The sequence below is a fragment of the Erythrolamprus reginae genome, chromosome 6, assembly GCF_031021105.1.
Source record: "Erythrolamprus reginae isolate rEryReg1 chromosome 6, rEryReg1.hap1, whole genome shotgun sequence".
Taxonomy (NCBI): domain Eukaryota; kingdom Metazoa; phylum Chordata; class Lepidosauria; order Squamata; family Dipsadidae; genus Erythrolamprus; species Erythrolamprus reginae.
Window position 1 is genome coordinate 7,959,248 of NC_091955.1, and position 18,838 is coordinate 7,978,085.

General features: G+C 42.1%; 1 protein-coding gene across 2 annotated transcripts in view; it reads left to right on the forward strand.

The window, feature by feature from the left end:
• CCDC146 (coiled-coil domain containing 146) overlaps window positions 1-18,838 on the forward strand; it is a 123,989-nt gene that overhangs the window by 80,458 nt on the left and 24,693 nt on the right. For both annotated transcript variants that reach the window (XM_070755190.1, XM_070755192.1), the window contains exons 7-11: window positions 3,465-3,538; window positions 4,493-4,720; window positions 6,221-6,407; window positions 9,358-9,453; window positions 16,263-16,433. In XM_070755190.1, the coding sequence (XP_070611291.1) occupies window positions 3,465-3,538; window positions 4,493-4,720; window positions 6,221-6,407; window positions 9,358-9,453; window positions 16,263-16,433 (756 nt within the window). The remainder of the gene's footprint in view (window positions 1-3,464; window positions 3,539-4,492; window positions 4,721-6,220; window positions 6,408-9,357; window positions 9,454-16,262; window positions 16,434-18,838) is intronic.

Below are 18,838 nucleotides of genomic sequence, written 5' to 3' on the forward strand. Positions count from 1 at the left end.
TACAAACCCTTGTTGTAGAACCAAACATACATGCAGACATACCATGCATAAAATTGTAAAGGCCTAGGGGGAAAGAGGGTCTCAATTCCCCCATGCCTGGCGGCAGAGGTGGGTTTTAAGCAGCTTACGAAAGGCAAGGAGGGTGGGAACAATTCTAATCTCTGGGGGGAGTTGGTTCCAGAGGGTCGGGGCCGCCACAGAGAAGGCGCTTCCCCTGGGTCCCGCCAAGCGACATCGTTTAGTTGACGGGACCCGGATGAAACCCACTCTGTGGGACCTAACTGGTCGCTGGGATTCGTGCAGCAGAAGGCAGTCCCTGAGATATTCTGGTCCGATGCCATGAAGGGCTTTATAGGTCATAACCAACACTTTGAATTGTGACCGGAAACTGATCGGCAACCAATGCAGACTGCGGAGCGTTGGTGTAACATGGGCATATTTGGGAAAGATGGTTCTCTAATGTGAGCTGTGGATCGAGGAGGACGCCCAAGTTGTGGACCCTCTCTGAGGGGGTCAGTAGTCCCCCCCCCAGGGTGATGGACGGGCAGATGGTATTGTCCTTGGGAGGCAAAACCCACAGCCACTCCGTCTTATCAGGGTTGAGTCTGAGACTGTTGACACCCATCCAGGCCCCAACAGCCTCCAGGCACCGGCTCATCACTTCCACTGCTTCGTTGACTGGACATGGGGTGGAGATGTAAAGCTGGGTATCATCAGCGTACTGATGATACCTCACCCCATGCCATTGCTGTGTTCGGATGTCTACTTCCAGGGGGTATAGAAAAAGGCTCACGTGTATATTGTCAACGAAGATTCTCAGCCTTCCAAGAGGAGTTGTGTGGACGTTGACTCAAGACAACTGGATTTTTCTTGCTGGTTCAAAGTGTTTCACTGCTTCTCCAAGTAGCTTCTTCTGTCTGAGCAAAGATCCCAGGAAGATTAGCTCAACTGGAAGATCAGGTCTACTTCACAGGTTCATCGGGGTGGAGAAACTTAATGCTCCTCCTAGGGCAGTGATGCTGAACCTATGGCACGGGTGCTACTGGTGACGCGCGGAGCCATATCTGTTGGCACATGAGCCGTTGCCCTAGCTCAGCTCCATTATTTGCCAATGACTCTAAAGTGTGCAATAGGGTTGATATTCCTGGAGGCGTCTGTAATATGGTAAATGATTTAGCTTTACTAGATAAATGGTCAAAGCAATGGAAACTGTAGTTTAATGTTTCCAAATGTAAAATAATGCACTTGGGGAAAAGGAATCCTCAATCTGAGTATTGCATTGGCAGTTCTGTGTTAGCAAAAACTTCAGAAGAGAAGGATTTAGGGGTAGTGATTTCTGACAGTCTCAAAATGGGTGAGCAGTGCAGTCAGGCGGTAGGGAAAGCAAGTAGGATGCTTGGCTGCATAGCTGGAGGTATAGCAAGCAGTTAGAGGGAGATTATGATCCCGCTATATAGAGTGCTGGTGAGACCACATTTGGAATACTGTGTCCAGTTCTGGAGACCTCACCTGCAAAAAGATATTGACAAAATTGAACAGGTCCAAAGACGGGCTACAAGAATGGTGGAAGGTCTTAAGCATAAAATGTATCAGGAAAGACTTAAAGAACTCCATCTGTATAGTCTGGAGGAGAGAAGGAAAAGGGGGGACATGATCGAAACATTTAAATATATTAAAGGGTTAAATAAGGTCCAGGAGGAAAGTATTTTTAATAGGAAAGTGAACACAAGAACAAGGGGACACAATCTGAAGTTAGTTGGGGGAAAGATCAAAAGCAACATGAGAAAATATTATTTTACTGAAAGAGTAGTAGATCCTTGGAACAAACTTCCAGCAGACGTGGTAGATAAATCCACAGTAACTGAATTTAAACATGCCTGGGATAAACATACAGTATATCCATCCTAAGATACAGGAAATAATATAAGGGCAGACTAGATGGACTTCAGACTTCTATGTTTCTATGTATCTATTGTGCATGTATGTGCTGGCCAGCTGATTTTTGGCTGGGAGGGCGATTTTGGCTTCCAGAGAGCCTCCAGAGGGATAGGGGAGGGCGTTTTTACCCTCTCCCAGCTCCAGGAAAACCTTTGGAGCCAGGGGAGGGTGAAACACGAGCCTACTGGGCCCACCAGAAGTTGGGAAACAGTCCATTTCTGCCCTCCAGGGAACCTCCAGGGGATGGGGAGAGCTGTTTCTGCCCTCCCCAGGCATTGAATTATGGGTGTGGACACTCATGCATGCCCAATAGCACATGCGCATGTTCTTTTGACACCCAAGGAAAAAAAGGTTCGCCATCACTGTCCTAGGGTAAAGGATCCATTTGGGCTGTGGTGTTGGGAGAAGGCTCCTGTCCTACTCATTCCTTGGAGGGCAAAAATGACCGAGAAGCTAACACTGGATCGCATAACTCCAGACACATCACTGGAAGGCAAAATCATTGGCTTTGTCATGCAAGGGAGAAAGCAAGAGCAAGAACAGTGGTTAGAATGGAATTATTGCAGACTAAATCTGCTGACTGCTAGCAGTTCGAGCCTTACAGGCTCAAGATTGACTCAGAGCCAACGCTGAAGCTGGCCTGACCGAGGCCATTTTGAGACTTCAGTGCTGGACACATCAGAGAAGAGGGGTAGGGAAGAGGAAATAGAGATACCGTATTTTTCGGAGTATAAGACGCACCTTAGTTTTTTGGGGAGGAAAACAGGAAAAAGAATCTGCTTACCAGGTGTCCATCTGGCTAGCGTCCTTAGCCAGCACATTATTTTATCCCCTGGTTAGGGCTTTAAAAAAAGTGAGAGTAAGAATGAAAGGGCTTGCAAGCCAGTAAGAGCTGGGAACACCATTAGCACCTGGAAAGAAACATTTGGAGCAAGTAGAGCAATGGGAAAAACCCTGCAAAGACCTAGGGCTTGGGAAACAGTCTTCATAGAGAGTAACAATGAAAGAGCTTGCAAGCCATTAAGAGCAGGGAACATTAGGAACTAAAGCTTCTATTCTGGCGCCTATTCTGGCGCCTATTTTTACAATCCGACCAATCAGGCCTTTGCAGTGGGGGCGTCCCTCTGACTTTCCTGCCAATCAGTTTAAAGCTCCTTTGGGAGAATTGATGCTAGACTTGTGGTTGGGAGTCACCACAACACGAAGAACTGTATTAAGGGGTCGCGGCTATTGAAAGGTTGAGAACCACTGAGTCTATATAGGGTCCCCTGAGTGACTTGCTCGGTCTGAAGATGCTACTTGGATAAACAGCTTAACATTGGCGAACTAAAAGAAGAAGGAAGACGACCAATTGCCAGGACCCAATTTCCAGTTTCCAACGTATTACCAAAAGGGGGGGACACACATTTATTTTCAGGACATTCTCCGATCGTTGCTAGGAACCGGTTTGAAAGTTCACTCATCCCGAAACATTCTTAAACGCTTGGTTTCACGCGGGCTAATATTGATGTTTATTTTATCACCAGGATGAACTCGTCCGTCTCCAAGCCATTCCTATTCAGCTCGGAAAGGATATGGAAAAAATAAGCCGCAGAATACAGTATGTTCTTCTCTTTATTATTGTCATTGGTTGCATAATCGGCTAGATGTTTGGGCTGGATTTGACATCATTGTATTACTATTATTATAATATTTTTATTCCACCTTTTAAAATTCTATTCTATTCTATTCATCTGTCTATCTATCTGTCTATCTATCTATCTATCTATCTATCTATCTATCTATCTATCTATCTATTATCTATCTATCTATCATCTATCTATCTATCTATCTATCTATCTATCTATCTATCATCTATCTATCTATCATCTATCTATCTATTTTGTCCAAAAACATAATGAAGGTTACAGAGGATATGCTCATAGTAAAATATAACAATGAAAGTGTAGAATAAAAGATATAGGTATAAGATATATTAATGAAAGAGTAGAAAGTATGATATAGGAATATAATTACTATACTATTGTATAGTAATAAAGGACAGATAACTGTACAGTGGACCTCTTGGGAATCTGGAGAGGTCAACCATGGAAAGTCTAATAGTAAAACATTGGGGGTTAGGGGATAATACTACAGAGTGGCAATGAGTTCCATGCTTCAACAACCCGATTGCTAAAGTCTTATTTTTTACAGTCAGGTTTGGAGCGGTTAATATTAAGTTTGAATCTGTTGTGTGCTCTTGTGTTGTTGTGGTTGAAGCTGAAATAGTCTTTGACAGGCAGGACGTTGCAGCATATGATCTTGTGGGCAATACTTAGATCGTGTTTAAGGCAATGTAGCTCTAAGCTTTCTAGATTCAGGATTGTAAGTCTTGATTTGTAGGGTATTCTGTTTCGAGTGGAGGAGTGAAGGGGTCTTCTGGTGAAGTATTCCTATTCTATTCTATTCTATTGCATTCTATTCTATTCCATTCCATTCCATAGAGTAGAAACAAGTAGGAAACAAAGACCCCTTATTCTTACTCACGTTCAGCCTCTGCCTTTCATCCTTACAGAGAGATAGAGAAGAAAAAAATCTCGCTTCGGGAGGAAGCGCAAGAATCTGTGGAGACGTCCAAAAAGATGGAGACCAAGTGCGTGGAGGCCATGGAGGAGAAAGACGACGCCATCAAAGAGGTCGAAGGGAAGAAAGCGCTGCTCGAGATCAAAGAGCGAGAATTCAGCACCCAGACCAAGGTGCACGAGATGAATAAGGAGAACGAAGGCACGGCCATTTCAGAGAGGTGAGATTTTTGTGTGTGTACATTTTCTTCATTTTTTTCTCCACAATTTCCATTCTTTTGACAATTTGTATGCTGCCCCTTGTTCTCAGAGATGGGCGGCATACAAATCTTACAAATAATAATAATAATAATAATAATAATAATAATAATAATAATAATAATAATAATAGAATAAGGCTTGGGCGCCTTCTGCCGCACGAATCCCAGCGGCCGATAAGGTCCCACAGAGTTGGCCTTCTCCGGGTCCCGTCGACCAAACAATGTCGTTTGGCGGGCCCCAGGGGAAGAGCCTTCTCTGTGGGGGCCCCGGCCCTCTGGAATCTACTCCCCCCAGAGATTAGAAAGGCCCCCTCCCTGCTTGTTTTTCGCAAATTACTCAAGACCCACCTTTGTCGCCAGGCATGGGGGAGTTAGGATATTCCTTCCCCTAGGCCATTACAAGTTATGCATGGTATGTTTGTGTGTATGTTTGGTTTTTATAATTAGGGTTTTTCGTTGTTTTATTAAATTGGATTGTTACATGTTGTTTTTTATCATTGTTGTTAGCCGCCCCGAGTCTGCGGAGAGGGGCGGCATACAAATCCAATAAGTAATAATAATAATAATAATAATAATAATAATAATAATAATAATAATAAAGTTCGGGTTCGGCAAACTCACCCGAACTTTGCCATAAAGTTTGGGTGACTTCGTCAAACCCGAACCCGAACAGCAGCAGCGCTTTTAAAAACTTTTTTTAAAAGTTCGGGTAAAGTTTGGGTTCGGCGTTCGACCAAACACCGCAAAACAACGACGCTCGGGAGGAGAGTGCGGAATCCCATCGTGGGATTTGCCGCCTCCTGTTGCTTGCCAGGAAGTAGTCTCCGTGACGTCAAAGCCCTGCCCCCGGAATCCCCTCGTGGGATTTGCCACCTCCTTTTGCTTGCGGCACCGCAAACAAAAGGAGGTGGGAAATCCCACGATGGGATTCCCCACTCTCCTTCTGGCCAGCAGCGTTTCGCAGTGTTCGGCCAAACCCGAACCTGAACTTTACCCGAACCTTTAAAAAAGTTCGGGCTCGGGTTCGGCATGCCAAACACTGCAAAGTGTGGGACCTAACTGGTCGCTGGGATTCGTGCGGCAGAAGGTGGTCTCGGAGATACTTAAGAACCGTGGCTAAAAAAGTTGTAAAATGGGGCACAAATTCATTTGTAACAGTTGTCTTGCTTAGCAGCATAATTTTTGGGCTCAATTGTGGTCATAAATCAAGGACTCCTTATATTTTTTTAAAAGTCTATTCTTCATTTCTGTGATCCATATTCTGTTCTACTTCTCAAAATAAGATCTGAAGATCTGAAACACCGATACGATAAAACACCCAAACAAATTTTTAATTAAAAAAAACACGAATAAATGTAAAACCTTCTCTATAATTATCGCTGGCATGAACCTTGGAGGATTCCATTGTGTGGGTCCCTTTTTTTTTGTCGTAACCAAAACTCTTTTTCTACCCTTGTGTAGAGGCCTGTTAGAGATGAGTTTTCGCAACATGACCAATTTGAAGCAGAAACTGCACGACACCCTGTGTCGGATGCAAAGGGAGAAGGAGAAGGACATCAGAACCTTTAAAAAGATGGAAATGCAACTTAAAATCGCACAAGAGGGCCTGGTACAAGTTCAGGCACATCACGAAAGAATGCTTTTAGAGGTGTGTACCAGCAAGTTTGAAGAGCAATGCTGAGTTTTGTAACTTTTTTCGGTTCTTTGGGCCAAATACTGTTAAAAAGTGGTTGCTAAGACAACGACAAGGATGTCATATAACAGATATATGACCCATCCTCGAATACAGCTCATCTGTTTGGAACCCATATCGCATCTCAGACATTAACACCCTTGAAAATATCCAAAGACACTTCACCAAAAGAGCCCTTCACTCCTCCACTCGAAACAGAATCCCCTACGAGACTAGACTTTCAATCCTGGGCCTAGAAAGTTTAGAACTAAGACGCCTTAAACATGATCTAGGTATTGCCCACAAGATCATATGCTGCAACGTCCTGCCTGTCGGCGACTACTTCAGCTTCAACCACAACAACACAAGAGCACACAACAGATTTAAAGTTAATATTAACCGCTCCAAACTTGACTGTAAAAAATATGACTTCAGTAACCGAGTTGTCGAAGCGTGGAACTCATTACCGGACTCCATAGTGTCATCCCCAAACCCCCAACACTTTACCCTTAGATTATCCACGGTTGACCTCTCCAGATTCCTAAGAGGTCAGTAAGGGGCGAGTACAAGTGCACTAGAGTGCCTTCCGTCCCCTGTCCTATTGCTCTCCTATATCTCCTATACCTTCTATTCCTATATCTCTTCTTCTATTCTTTCATTGATATGTTCTATTACTATATCTTCTTTTCTATTATTTCTTAGATATATTTTACTATGAGTATCTCCTCTATAACGTTCATCGTGTATTTTACTATGTGTATATATAAATAAGGCCGAAATAGATCTATCCTAGTCTCTCTTAATTTTCAAATTCAGCAAAAAAACAGGTGACATATATATATATATATATGTCATTAAAAAAACAGGGCATGAAATTGACTTTGAAAAAACTAAATTACTTTCCAAAACAGAAAACGTATACAAAAGAATAATCATGGAGGCCATAGAGATAGAAAAACACCCCCTCAGCATGAACAAACAAGATGACACATCCCGCCTACCAGAGATTTGGAAACCAGCCTTAAACCAAAAAACATATCATAATCATCACCATGTCAATCCTTCAACTAAATGTGATTCCACCAACCAATCAAATCATTAAAACATAGCCACCCAATCTATTTGCTACATTCAAACTAAATCTCCACCTCCACCACTACATATAAGGAACAAATGACAGTTGCAAACAAACTATATTTACAGCAGCATGAAGCTTATAACTTCAGCCTGATGATGGTGAATGTGATTTCACCGAAACGTCGCATAGACCCTCAAAATATTACACGGGGCAAAACCCAAACTCAGAACAATCTACATACAGTGGTACCTCGAGATACGAGTTTAATTCGTTCCGGACCTGGGCTCTTAAGTCGAGCAGCTCTTATCTCGAACGACTTTTCCCCATAGGAATTAATGTAAATAATTTTAATTGGTTCCAGCCCTCAAAAAACTCACAAAGTTAGTCTAAATTATGCAGAAAGACATGTTTTTAATGAAGAAATGTACATGTACATATAAATGAATAATGAAGTTTCTTTCACTTAACTTGTAAACTTTCTTAAACTTTTAAATTTACATATGTTCAACTTCTCTGCCACCCAATCCTGTAGGACAGAGGTCCCCAACCCTTTTTGCACCAGGGACCGGCTTTAAGCGATCAAGAGAGGAATGGGTGAATGAATGGACGGAGGGTGGGAAGGAAGGAAGGAAAGAGGGAAGGGACAGGAACAGAGGAAGGAAGCAAGGAAACTTATGAAAGGGGAGAGTAAGAGAGGAATGAGTGAAGGGAGGGAGGGAAGAAGGTGGGAAGGAGAAAGAAAAGAAGAAATAGAGGAAGGGAAGGTAAAAGAGAGAAAGAAAAAGAGCAAGAAAGAAAGAAAGAAAGAAAGAAAGAAAGAAAGAAAGAAAGAAAGAAAGAAAGGGGGAAGGGACAGGAACAGAGGAAGGAAGCAAGGAAACTTATGAAAGGGGAGAGTAAGAGAGGAATGAGTGAAGGGAGGGAGGGAGGGAAGAAGGTGGGAAGGAGAAAGAAAAGAAGAAATAGAGGAAGGGAAGGTAAAAGAGAGAAAGAAAAAGAGCAAGAAAGAAAGCTGCAAGCACCCCCCCGAGCCCCCCAGGCCGGCTGCAACCTTTTAAAACACGCGTGCCGCTTCGCAGCTGTCTCCTGAAGCCGAACGCGGAAGTTAGCGTTTGGCTTCAGGAGACAGCTCCTTGGCGCTTGTATCTCGAATTTGGGCTTGTAAGTAGAACAAAAATATCTCTCCCCTCCCAGCTCTTATCTCGAGTTGCTCTTAAGTAGAGCAGCTCTTATGTCGGGGTTCCACTGTATATATATTATATATATATACCCACTAAAACTCTCATTGTGTATTCGACAAAATAAATAAATAATAAATAAATATATGGTTGTTGGTCTTTTCGGTGGGAAAAAAGAATACAAATTTAAGATTTCTAAATCAGGAAACAATCAATATTAATATAAATTGTAAGGATACAAGCAACAAGTTACAATCATGCACTCCTAAGTGGGAGGAGATGGGTGGTAGGAACAATGAGAAGACTAATATTAATAGCAATGCAGCTTTAGTGAATAGTTTGACAGTGGTGAGGGAATTATTTGTTTAGCAGAGCGATGGCGTTCGGAGAAAAAACTGTCCTTGTGTCTAGTTGTCTTAGTGTGCAGTGCTCTATCGCGCCGTTTTGAGGGTAGGAGTTGAAACTATTTATGTCCAGGATGCGAGGGGTCAGTTAATATTTTCACAGCCTTCTTTTTGACTCGTGCAATATACAATTGCTGGTTTCTGATTTTTTTTTTTAAAAAAATCAGCTCATGCATAAATATAAATACAGCATTGCTTATATTCTAATAACACACTTCCCTCCTTTTCTTCACATAACCTTCTCCCCGTCCCACTCCTCTCCACAGTTGGATGGTGTCCCTAAAGGAGATGGGGCCGTGTTTGAGAGACGAAGGGAGCTTCAGCGAGAAGTGGAAATAGCAAAGCGAAATTTGTCTCAAGAGGTAAGCTTCTTTGACTCATCTGCCAAGCCTGCCAAAATCTTCCATCTGATACGGCTCTCCATATGCATTGGCCGAGATGTTAAAGAACAGAAATGTTGTTTTTTCTAAAAACATAATTATTATTATAATCATCTTCAGGAAAAGAGAAATGTTTCTTCTTCTTCTTCTTCTTCTTCTTCTTCTTCTTCTTCTTCTTCTTCTTCTTCTTCTTCTTCTTCTTTATCTTCTTCCTTCTTCCTTCTTCTTCTTCTTCGTCTTCATCTTCTTCTTCGTGTTCTTCTTCTTCTTCTTCTTCGTGTTCTTCTTCTTCTTTGTCTTCTTCTTCCTTCTTCCTTCTTCTTCGTCTTCTTCTTCCTTCTTCCTTCTTCTTCTTCTTCTTCTTCGTCTTCTTCGTCTTCTTCTTCTTTGTCTTTTTCTTCCTTCTTCCTTCTTCTTCTTCTTTGTCTCCTTCTTCCTTCTTCTTCTTCTTCTTCTTCTTCTTCTTCTTTGTCTCCTTCTTCCTTCTTCTTCTTCTTTGTCTTCAGCTTCTTCGTGTTCTTCTTCGTGTTCTTCTTCGTGTTCTTCCTTCTTCTTCTTTGTGTTCTTCTTCTTCGTCTTCGTCTTCTTCATCTTCGTCTTCTTCTTCCTCCTTGTCCTCCTCCTCCTCCTCCTCTTCTTCTTCTTCTTCTAGCTCTCTAGCTCTACCATCTCTATTTCTATCATCTCTATCATCTCTGTCTGTCATCTCTATCTCTATCATTATCTCTATAACTCTACCATCTCTATTTCTATCATCTCTGTCTATCATCTCTCTCTCTATCATCTCTATCTCATCTCTATCCCTATATCTCTGCCATCTCTATTTCTATCTCTACCATCTCTCTATCGTCTCTCTCTCTCTCTCTCTCTCTCTCTCTCTCTCCATCTCCATCTCTTATCTATGTACTTAGCTCTCTATCAACTCTCTCTCTCCCTCCCCCTTCTCTCCTATCTCCATCCATTGATGTTTATTCGGAAAAAAGTCAACAGAAAGAATTTTATGAAAATGATTTCGAGGCCCTTAGGACACGCAGGATGCAGAGAGAAATCTTTCAGTTATTGTTTCTTATCCCTTTTCCATTCTCGGCGTAGCCTCTCTGAATAGACGTCTCTGTTCTTTTGAGTCGTTCTGTTCCTTTCTCCCTTGTCTGCCGGGCTGTTCTCCAATGCTTGCCATGCTCTCTGGCAGGGAAGAAAGCTGGAGGGGGGGGGGCGGACCAAGCTTGGCAGGTTGCCAGGTTTCCTCTAATTTTTCAGCTGAAGCTTCCTGTGAAATTGTTTGGTTTGCATCTGTTTTTCTCTCTGTGTTTCCTTCCTTCCTTCTTTCCTTCCTTCTTTCCTTCCTTCTTTCCTTCTTTCCTTCCTTCCTTCCTTCTTTCCTTCTTTCCTTCCTTCCTTCTTTCCTTCCTTCCTTCTTTCCTTCTTTCCTTCCTTCCTTCCTTCCTTCCTTCTTTCCTTCTTTCCTTCCTTCATTCCTTCCTTCCTTCCTTCCTTCATTCCTTCTTTCCTTCCTTCTTTCCTTCTTTCCTTCTTTCCTTCCTTCCTTCCTTCCTTCTTTCCTTCTTTCTTTCCTTCCTTCCTTCTTTCCTTCTTTCCTTCCTTCTTTCCTTCCTTCCTTCTTTCCTTCCTTCCTTCTTTCCTTCTTTCCTTCCTTCCTTCCTTCCTTCTTTCCTTCCTTCCTTCCTTCTTTCCTTCTTTCCTTCCTTCTTTCCTTCCTTCCTTCCTTCTTTCCTTCCTTCCTTCCTTCTTTCCTTCCTTCTTTCCTTCCTTCTTTCCTTCCTTCTTTCCTTCCTTCTTTCCTTCTTTCCTTCCTTCTTTCCTTCTTTCCTTCTTTCCTCCCTTCCTTCTTTCCTTCTTTCCTTCTTTCCTTCCTTCTTTCCTTCCTTCCTTCCTTCCTTCCTTTTCTTTCACCAGGGATGCCATATTTACATTCTTCTTAGTAATTTGGGCACCAAGTATGGTATAGAAATAATAATAATTTATAATAATAATTTATTAGATTTATATGCCGCCCCTCTCCAAAGACTCAGGGCAGCTCACAACAGTGATAAAAACAGTATAACAATGGAACAAATCTAATAATAAAAATTATATAAAAACCCCCAACTGTTAAAAACCATACAACACATACATACCAAACATAAAATATAAGAAAGCCTGGGGGAGATGTCTTAGTTCCCACATGCCTGGCGATATAGGTGGGTCTTGAGTAACTTGCGAAAGACAAGGAGGGTGGGGGCTGTTCTAATCTCCGGGGGGGAGTTGATTCCAGTGGGCCGGGGCCGCCACAGAGAAGGCTCTTCCCCTGGGGCCCGCCAAATGACATTGTTTGGTCGACGGGACCAGGAGAAGGCCAACTCTGTGGGACCTTATCGGCCGCTGGGATTCGTGCGGTAGAAGGCGGTTCCGGAGGTATTCTGGTCCGATGCCATGAAGGGCTTTATAGGTCATAACTAACACTTTGAATTGTGACCGGAAACCGATCAGCAGCCAGTAATATGGTAAAAATATTGGGTGAGCATGTTCTAATCTATCCATATTCTCAGTTTTCTGGGGATTGGTCACTCCCAAACTCAACTCAGCTCATAGTATCATTTGTTCTTGTTGTTGTTCTTGTGTGGATACAATAGGAGGTGGAGATGCTAAGTACATATCCACCTTAGGGTATAAATTTAACAAACATGTTTGGGCCATCAGAATGAAGAAAAATAGCCTTTAGCAAGCACTGTTCCTTACTATTTCAGATTTCTCCATTGCCCCTATTCAGAAAGTCAAAAAAAGATAATCGGTGGGAAACAGCAATTTCGTTGTCTTAAATCTGTGACTTGTTTTCAACTAACATTTGGCCTCTGGATCCAAATATAACCACAGTTTTTGTCTATCACGTCAACTTTTTAAGCTGCAGGCTACCCTCAAAAGTCATACAAATGGTGCATAATGGAAAGTAAAGTAAAAACTTATCAAATATACTGTTTACAAAGAATAATTTTATTCATACTGTTCTGTTGGGCTCTCTGGTAGAATCCTCCCAAAAATTCACAGGTACAAATTTCAGACACACACACACATTTGAAAATTCAAAACAATGTTCTTTATAATGAAAGTTCACTTAACCTAAGCCCTCTTTTGGCATAGCAAAGAGCACTGGTCTCCAAACAAACTGGTAATTGGTACAAGTCCCTTATCAGTTCTGTGATACTTAGCTTGCAGCTGTGAGGCAATTCACAGTCCTTCTTCTTTCACAAAGTGAAACACACTTTGCTCTGGTTTAGTGTCAAAGCGGGAAAAAGCAGCACACAACAGGTCAAAGTCAGTAAAGCAGTCACGAAACACAACGATCAGATAATCCTCCACAACGGCCAAACCCACAGGCTGCTATTTATAGCAGCCTCACTAATGACCACAGCCCCACCCAACCACAGGTGGCCTCATTTTCTTTGATAATAATCTCTCAGTTGTTGCTGCCTATGCATCGCTCTCCGCATGCGTGGCTGTATCATTAACTCTTGTTCTGAATCCAAGGAGGAGCTAGATAATTGATCTCCTTCTGAGCTGTCTGCTACACTCTCCTCCTCCCTGTCACTCATGTCTTCTTGGTCAGAGGAGCCTTCATCAGCAGATTCCACCATGGGCAAAACAGGCCTGCAGCATGTGGATGTCTCCCCCACATCCACAGTCTAACCACAGCCAGAGCTAACCACAACACATACAAAGGCTATAATAGTTACTGCAAGTTAAATTGTGTTCATACAAATAGCTGTTTTTAAAATCAAACAGTAATTATACATATTAAGGTAAAAACTTTCACTTAAAGCTTTCTCTGGAGTGTTTAATATGTGGACATTCTCGCTTGATGCTCCAACAATAGTCAGACATCATATGTACATCCTATCTACCTTGATACAGTGCCTCCGTGATCTTCAAATCTTGGGGGAAAATTTGGAGCTCACCCTGTTCATCACTGACTGCACCAAGATTTTATCTGAAGTTAGCAAAATGGCTATGTAAAAAATGCAATTTGATGCTCATGTTGCCTAATGAACTATATTATATATATATAAGGTATAGAGAAAAAACTTGACACGATAGAAGAAAACTAACTGCAGTTTTGAAACCAGCTCACCTAATTAACTATTAAAAAGTTCAAAAAATCAAACTCACCAGAAATTGTGTTACAAATTGTTCCCCACTGAATAAATGGATGATAGATGGATGCTGGATGGTGAGAGGGAGGGAGAGATTGACAGAAGATAGATAAACAATGGATGGAAAGGGAGAGATTGATAGATAGATAGATTGTATGTTTGGTTTCTTAAATAAGGGTCTTTTAAATTAATTTAAATATTAGATTTGTTACATATTGTTTCATTATTATTGTTAGTCTCCCCGAGTCTACAGAGAGGGGCGGCATACAAATCTAATAAATAAAATAAATAAATAAAATAGATAGTAGATACATAGGTAGATATAGATGATAGATAGATAGATAGATAGATAGATAGATAGATACATAGATACATACATACATACATACATACATTAGATAGATAGATGATAGGTAGGTAGGTAGGTATAGATAGATAGTTAGTTAGTTAGATAGATAGATAGATAGATAGATAGATAGATAGATAGATAGATAGATAGATAGATAGATAGATAGATAACTATTTGTAGTTCAGTTTTGACACGAGGGGTCCTTGATGTTCTCTTTTTTTGCAAACGTTTCACTGCCAAACTAGCTAACATAATCCATGTTGAATATGTTACCTATTTGGGGGTCTTTAAAACATCTAAGAATTCAACCAAACTCAGGGACCATCAAGGACTCCACTGTTTAGCTCCCGAGGCCTGAATATTCCCTTCTGTAGACATTTATTAACATTTAATTAAACATTTAATTAAATGTAGACATTTAACTAGACATTATTAACTGTTTGGAACCCATATCACATCTCAGACATAAACACCCTTGAAAATGTCCAAAGATACTTCACCAGAAGAGCCCTTCACTCCTCCACTCGAATCAGAATACCCCACGAGACTAGACTTTCAATCCGGGCCCTAAAAAGCTTAGAACTAAGACGCCTTAAACAAGATCTAAATATTGCCCACAAGATCATATGCTGCAATGTCCTGCCTGTCGGCGACTACTTCAGCTTCAACCACAACAACACAAGAGCACACAACAGATTTAAACTTAATATTAACCACTCCAAACTTGACTGTAAAAATATGACTTCAGTAACTGAGTTGTCGAAGCGCGGAACTCATTACCGGACTCCATAGTGTCATCCCCAAACCCCCAACACTTTACCGTTAGATTATCTACGGTTGACCTATCCAGATTCCTAAGAGGTCAGTAAGGGGCGAGTACAAGTGCACTAGAGTGCCTTCCGTCCCCTGTCCTATTGCTCTCCTATATCTCCTATACCTTTCTTCTATTCCTATATCTCTTCTTCTACTCTTTCATTGATATGTTCTATTACTATACCTTTTTTTCTATTCTTTCTTAGATATATTTTACTATGAGTATCTCCTCTATAACTTTCATCATGTATTTTACTATGTATATATATATATATATATGTTTTCGTAAATTTTCACGGGTATATGTATGTAGATTGTTCTGAGTTCGGGTTTTGCCCTGTGTAATGTTTTGCATGTCTATGCGACGTTTCGGCGAAATCACATTCACCATCTTCAGGCTGTAGTTCCAATCTTTGTGTTGTTTTAAATGGAATGGAATCCATTTAAAACAACACAAAGATTGGAACTACAGCCTGAAGATGGTGAATGTGATTTCGCCGAAACGTCGCATAGACATGCAAAACATTACACAGGGCAAAACCCGAACTCAGAACAATCTACATATATATATATATATATATATTTATATATATATATATATATATATATACACACACATACATACATATATACACGTCACATGGTTTTTTTGTTGAATTTGAAAATTAAGGTAGACTAGGATAGATCTATTTTGGCCTTATTTTGGCCTCATCAGCTAGCCATACCCTCACTGAGACTTGAACCTGCAACCTTTGCCTTATAAGGCAGAGAATTAACCTCTAGGCTACAGTATCCAATCCCTTCAGCTCTGCACCAGGGAAGGGTTACATATTTTTGTGTCGAATCACCCTGGTGTATTGAAGGAACATCACAGCTCCTTTTTTGCCTCTCGGCCCAACGCAGGGCCATTTCCAAGGCAGTTAATTTTATTGATAGCCGACAATTCTATCTGTATGTGTCACATGTTTTTTTTTGCTGAATTTGAAAATTAAGGGAGACTAGGATAGATCTATTTCGGCCTTATTTTGGCCTCATCAGCTAGCCATACCCACTGTGACTTGAACCTGCAACCTTTGCCTTGTAAGACAGAGAATTATCCTCTAGGCTACAGTATCCAATCCCTTCAGCTTTGCACCAGGGAAGGGTTACATATTTTTGTGTCGAATCACCCTGGTGTATTGAAGGAACATCACAGCTCCTTTTTTGCCTCTCGGCCCAACCCAGGGCCATTTCCAAGGCAGTTAATTTTATTGATAGCCGACAATTCTATCTGTATGTGTCACATGGTTTTTTTTGTTGAATTTGAAAATTAAGGGAGACTAGGATAGATCTATTTCGGCCTTATTTTGGCCTCATCAGCTAGCCACACCCTCACTGGGACTATGTATACCCACTAAAACTCTCATTGTGTATTGGACAAAATAAATGAATAAATAAAAAATAATATCCCATTCTGGGATTGTCCTCTGATATTTCATCCCTAGAAAGCATCCACCGATTCCGAAGTGCGGGTTCTCGAGCAGTGCATCGCTGAAGAAAACCAACTAATTGCAGCTCAGGAGCATTACAGGGAGGACTTAAATAACCTGATCCGTATGACCCAGCTCAAGGCGGACGAGAGGGAACAAAAATCGAAGGATTTCCTGAAAGCTCAGGTAGGGAAACTCCAAAGAGCATCTAACTCGGTCCTTGTATCTTGGGTCACCTGGACTTTCCATAGCTCTATAGCAGGGGTGTCAAACTCGATTTCAATGAGAGTCGCATCAAGGTTGCCTTTGACCTTGGAGGCCTGGTGGGGAGTGGTCAAGGTAGATGTGGCCAGCTCAACATCACTCATGCAAGAGGGATCTTGGAGTCCTAGTGGACAACCATTTAAATAGGAGCCAGCCGTGTGCAGCAGCTGCCAAAAAAGCCAACACAGTTCTAGGCTGCATTAACAGAAGGATAGAATCAAGATCACGTGAAGGGTTAATACCACTTTATAAGGCCTTGGGGAGGCCACACTTGGAATCCTGCATTCAGTTTTGGTCGCCACGATGCAAAAAGGATGTTGAGACTCTAGAAAAAGTGCAGAGAAGAGCAGCAAAGATGATTAGGGGACTGGAGGATAAAACATATGAAGAACAGTTGCAGGAACTGAGCATGGCTAGTTTGATGAAAAGAAGGACCAGGGGAGACATGATAGAGTCTTCCAATATCTCAGGGGTTGCCACAAAGAAGAGGGAGTCAATCTATTCTCCAAAGCACCATATGATCTTCAGCAACAGAGTAATCAACGCCTGGAATGCACTACCTGACTCTGTGGTTTCTACTCCTAACACCAAAACCTTTAACCTTAGACTATCTACAATTGACCTCTCCCCCTTTCTAAGAGGTCTGTAAGGGGCGTGCATAAACGCACCACTGTGCCTACCGTCCCTGTCCTATTGTCTTCTTTTGTTACTTTTTATCATTACTTATCTAATGTTTAATTTGTACAAATCACCACCCTATAATTGTTTGACAGATAAATAAAATAATAAATAAAATAATAAATAGTAATAAGGAACTCCTCCATAATCTCTTCCCATTCATTTTCATCACGATTATGACGGCACACACTTCTTTCAAATCTAGACCACTAAACTTGTATGTAATATCACTGTTCTTCTTCCTCTACTGCATTCACTTTCCATGGGAAATCACCAGAACTAGGGCTGCTAACGGGATGCTGGGTAAGTCTTTTTCCCCCCTGTAAGACCTACCTGTGTTAGCTTTGTCAAGCACATAATTTCTTTTGTTAAAAAAATTATCTCCACAATTTCCCTGTACACATCTATGCATATACCGTAAGACAGTGATGGTGAACCTATGGCACGGGCCCCATAGGTGGCGCGCGGAGCCATATCTGCTGGCATGCGAGATGTTGCCCTAGCTCAGCTCCAATGTGCATGTGTGTGCTGGCCAGCTGGTTTTTGGCTCACACAGAGGCCCTGGGAGGGTGTTTTTGGCTTCCAGAGAGCCTCCTGGGGATGAGGAGGGTGTTCTTACCTTCCCCCAGCTTCAGGGAAGCCGTTGGAGCCTGGGGAGGGCGAAATACAAGCCGACTGGGCCCACCGGAAGTTGGGAAACAGGCCATTTCTGGCCTCCAGGGAATGGGTGTTTTTTTGCCCTTCCCAGGCATTTAATTATGAGTGTGGGCATGTAATATCTGCGAGACCGCCTTCTGCCGCACGAATCCCAGCGGCCGGTTAGGTCCCACAGAGTTGGCCTTCTCCGTGTCCCGTCGACTAAACAATGTCGGCCGGCGGGACCCAGGGGAAGAGCCTTCTCTGTGGCGGCCCCGACCCTCTGGAACCAGTTCCCCCCAGAGATTAGGACTGCCCCCACCCTCCTTGCCTTTCGCAAACTTCTTAAAACCCACCTCTGCCGTCAGGCATGGGGGAACTGAGACATCTCCCCTTGCCTATGTAGTTTTATGTATGGTATGTTTGTGTGTATGCTTTTTATATAATGGGGTTTTTAGGCTTTTAATCTGAAATTGTTATTTTAGACTTTAATATTAGATTTGCTGTTGTATATTGTTTTATCACTGCTGTGAGCCGCCCTGAGTCTGCGGAGAGGGGCGGCATACAAATCTAATTAATCCCCGAAACTGTGGGTGGGGTGTGTGATCATTCCACCATACAATACAATGTAGTGTTCTTTACTGGCCAAGTGTGATTGGACACACAAGGAATTTGTCTTTGGTGCATAAGCTCTAAGTCAGTGTCCATAAAAGACACTGCCGCACAATTAGGTCCCACAGAGTTGGCTTTCTCCAGGTCCCGTCGACTAAACAATGTCATCCGACGGGTCTCAGGGGAAGAGCCTTCTCTGTGGCGGCCCCGACTCTCTGGAACCAGCCTCCCCCCGGAGATTAGAACTGCCCCCACCCTCCTTGCCTTTCTTAAGCTCCTTAAAACTCACCTCTGCCGTCAGGCATGGGGGAATTGAGGCATTCCCCCTCCCTCAGGCCCATATAATTTATGTATAGTGTGACAGTGTGTATGACTGGTTTAATAATGGGTTTTTTTAATGT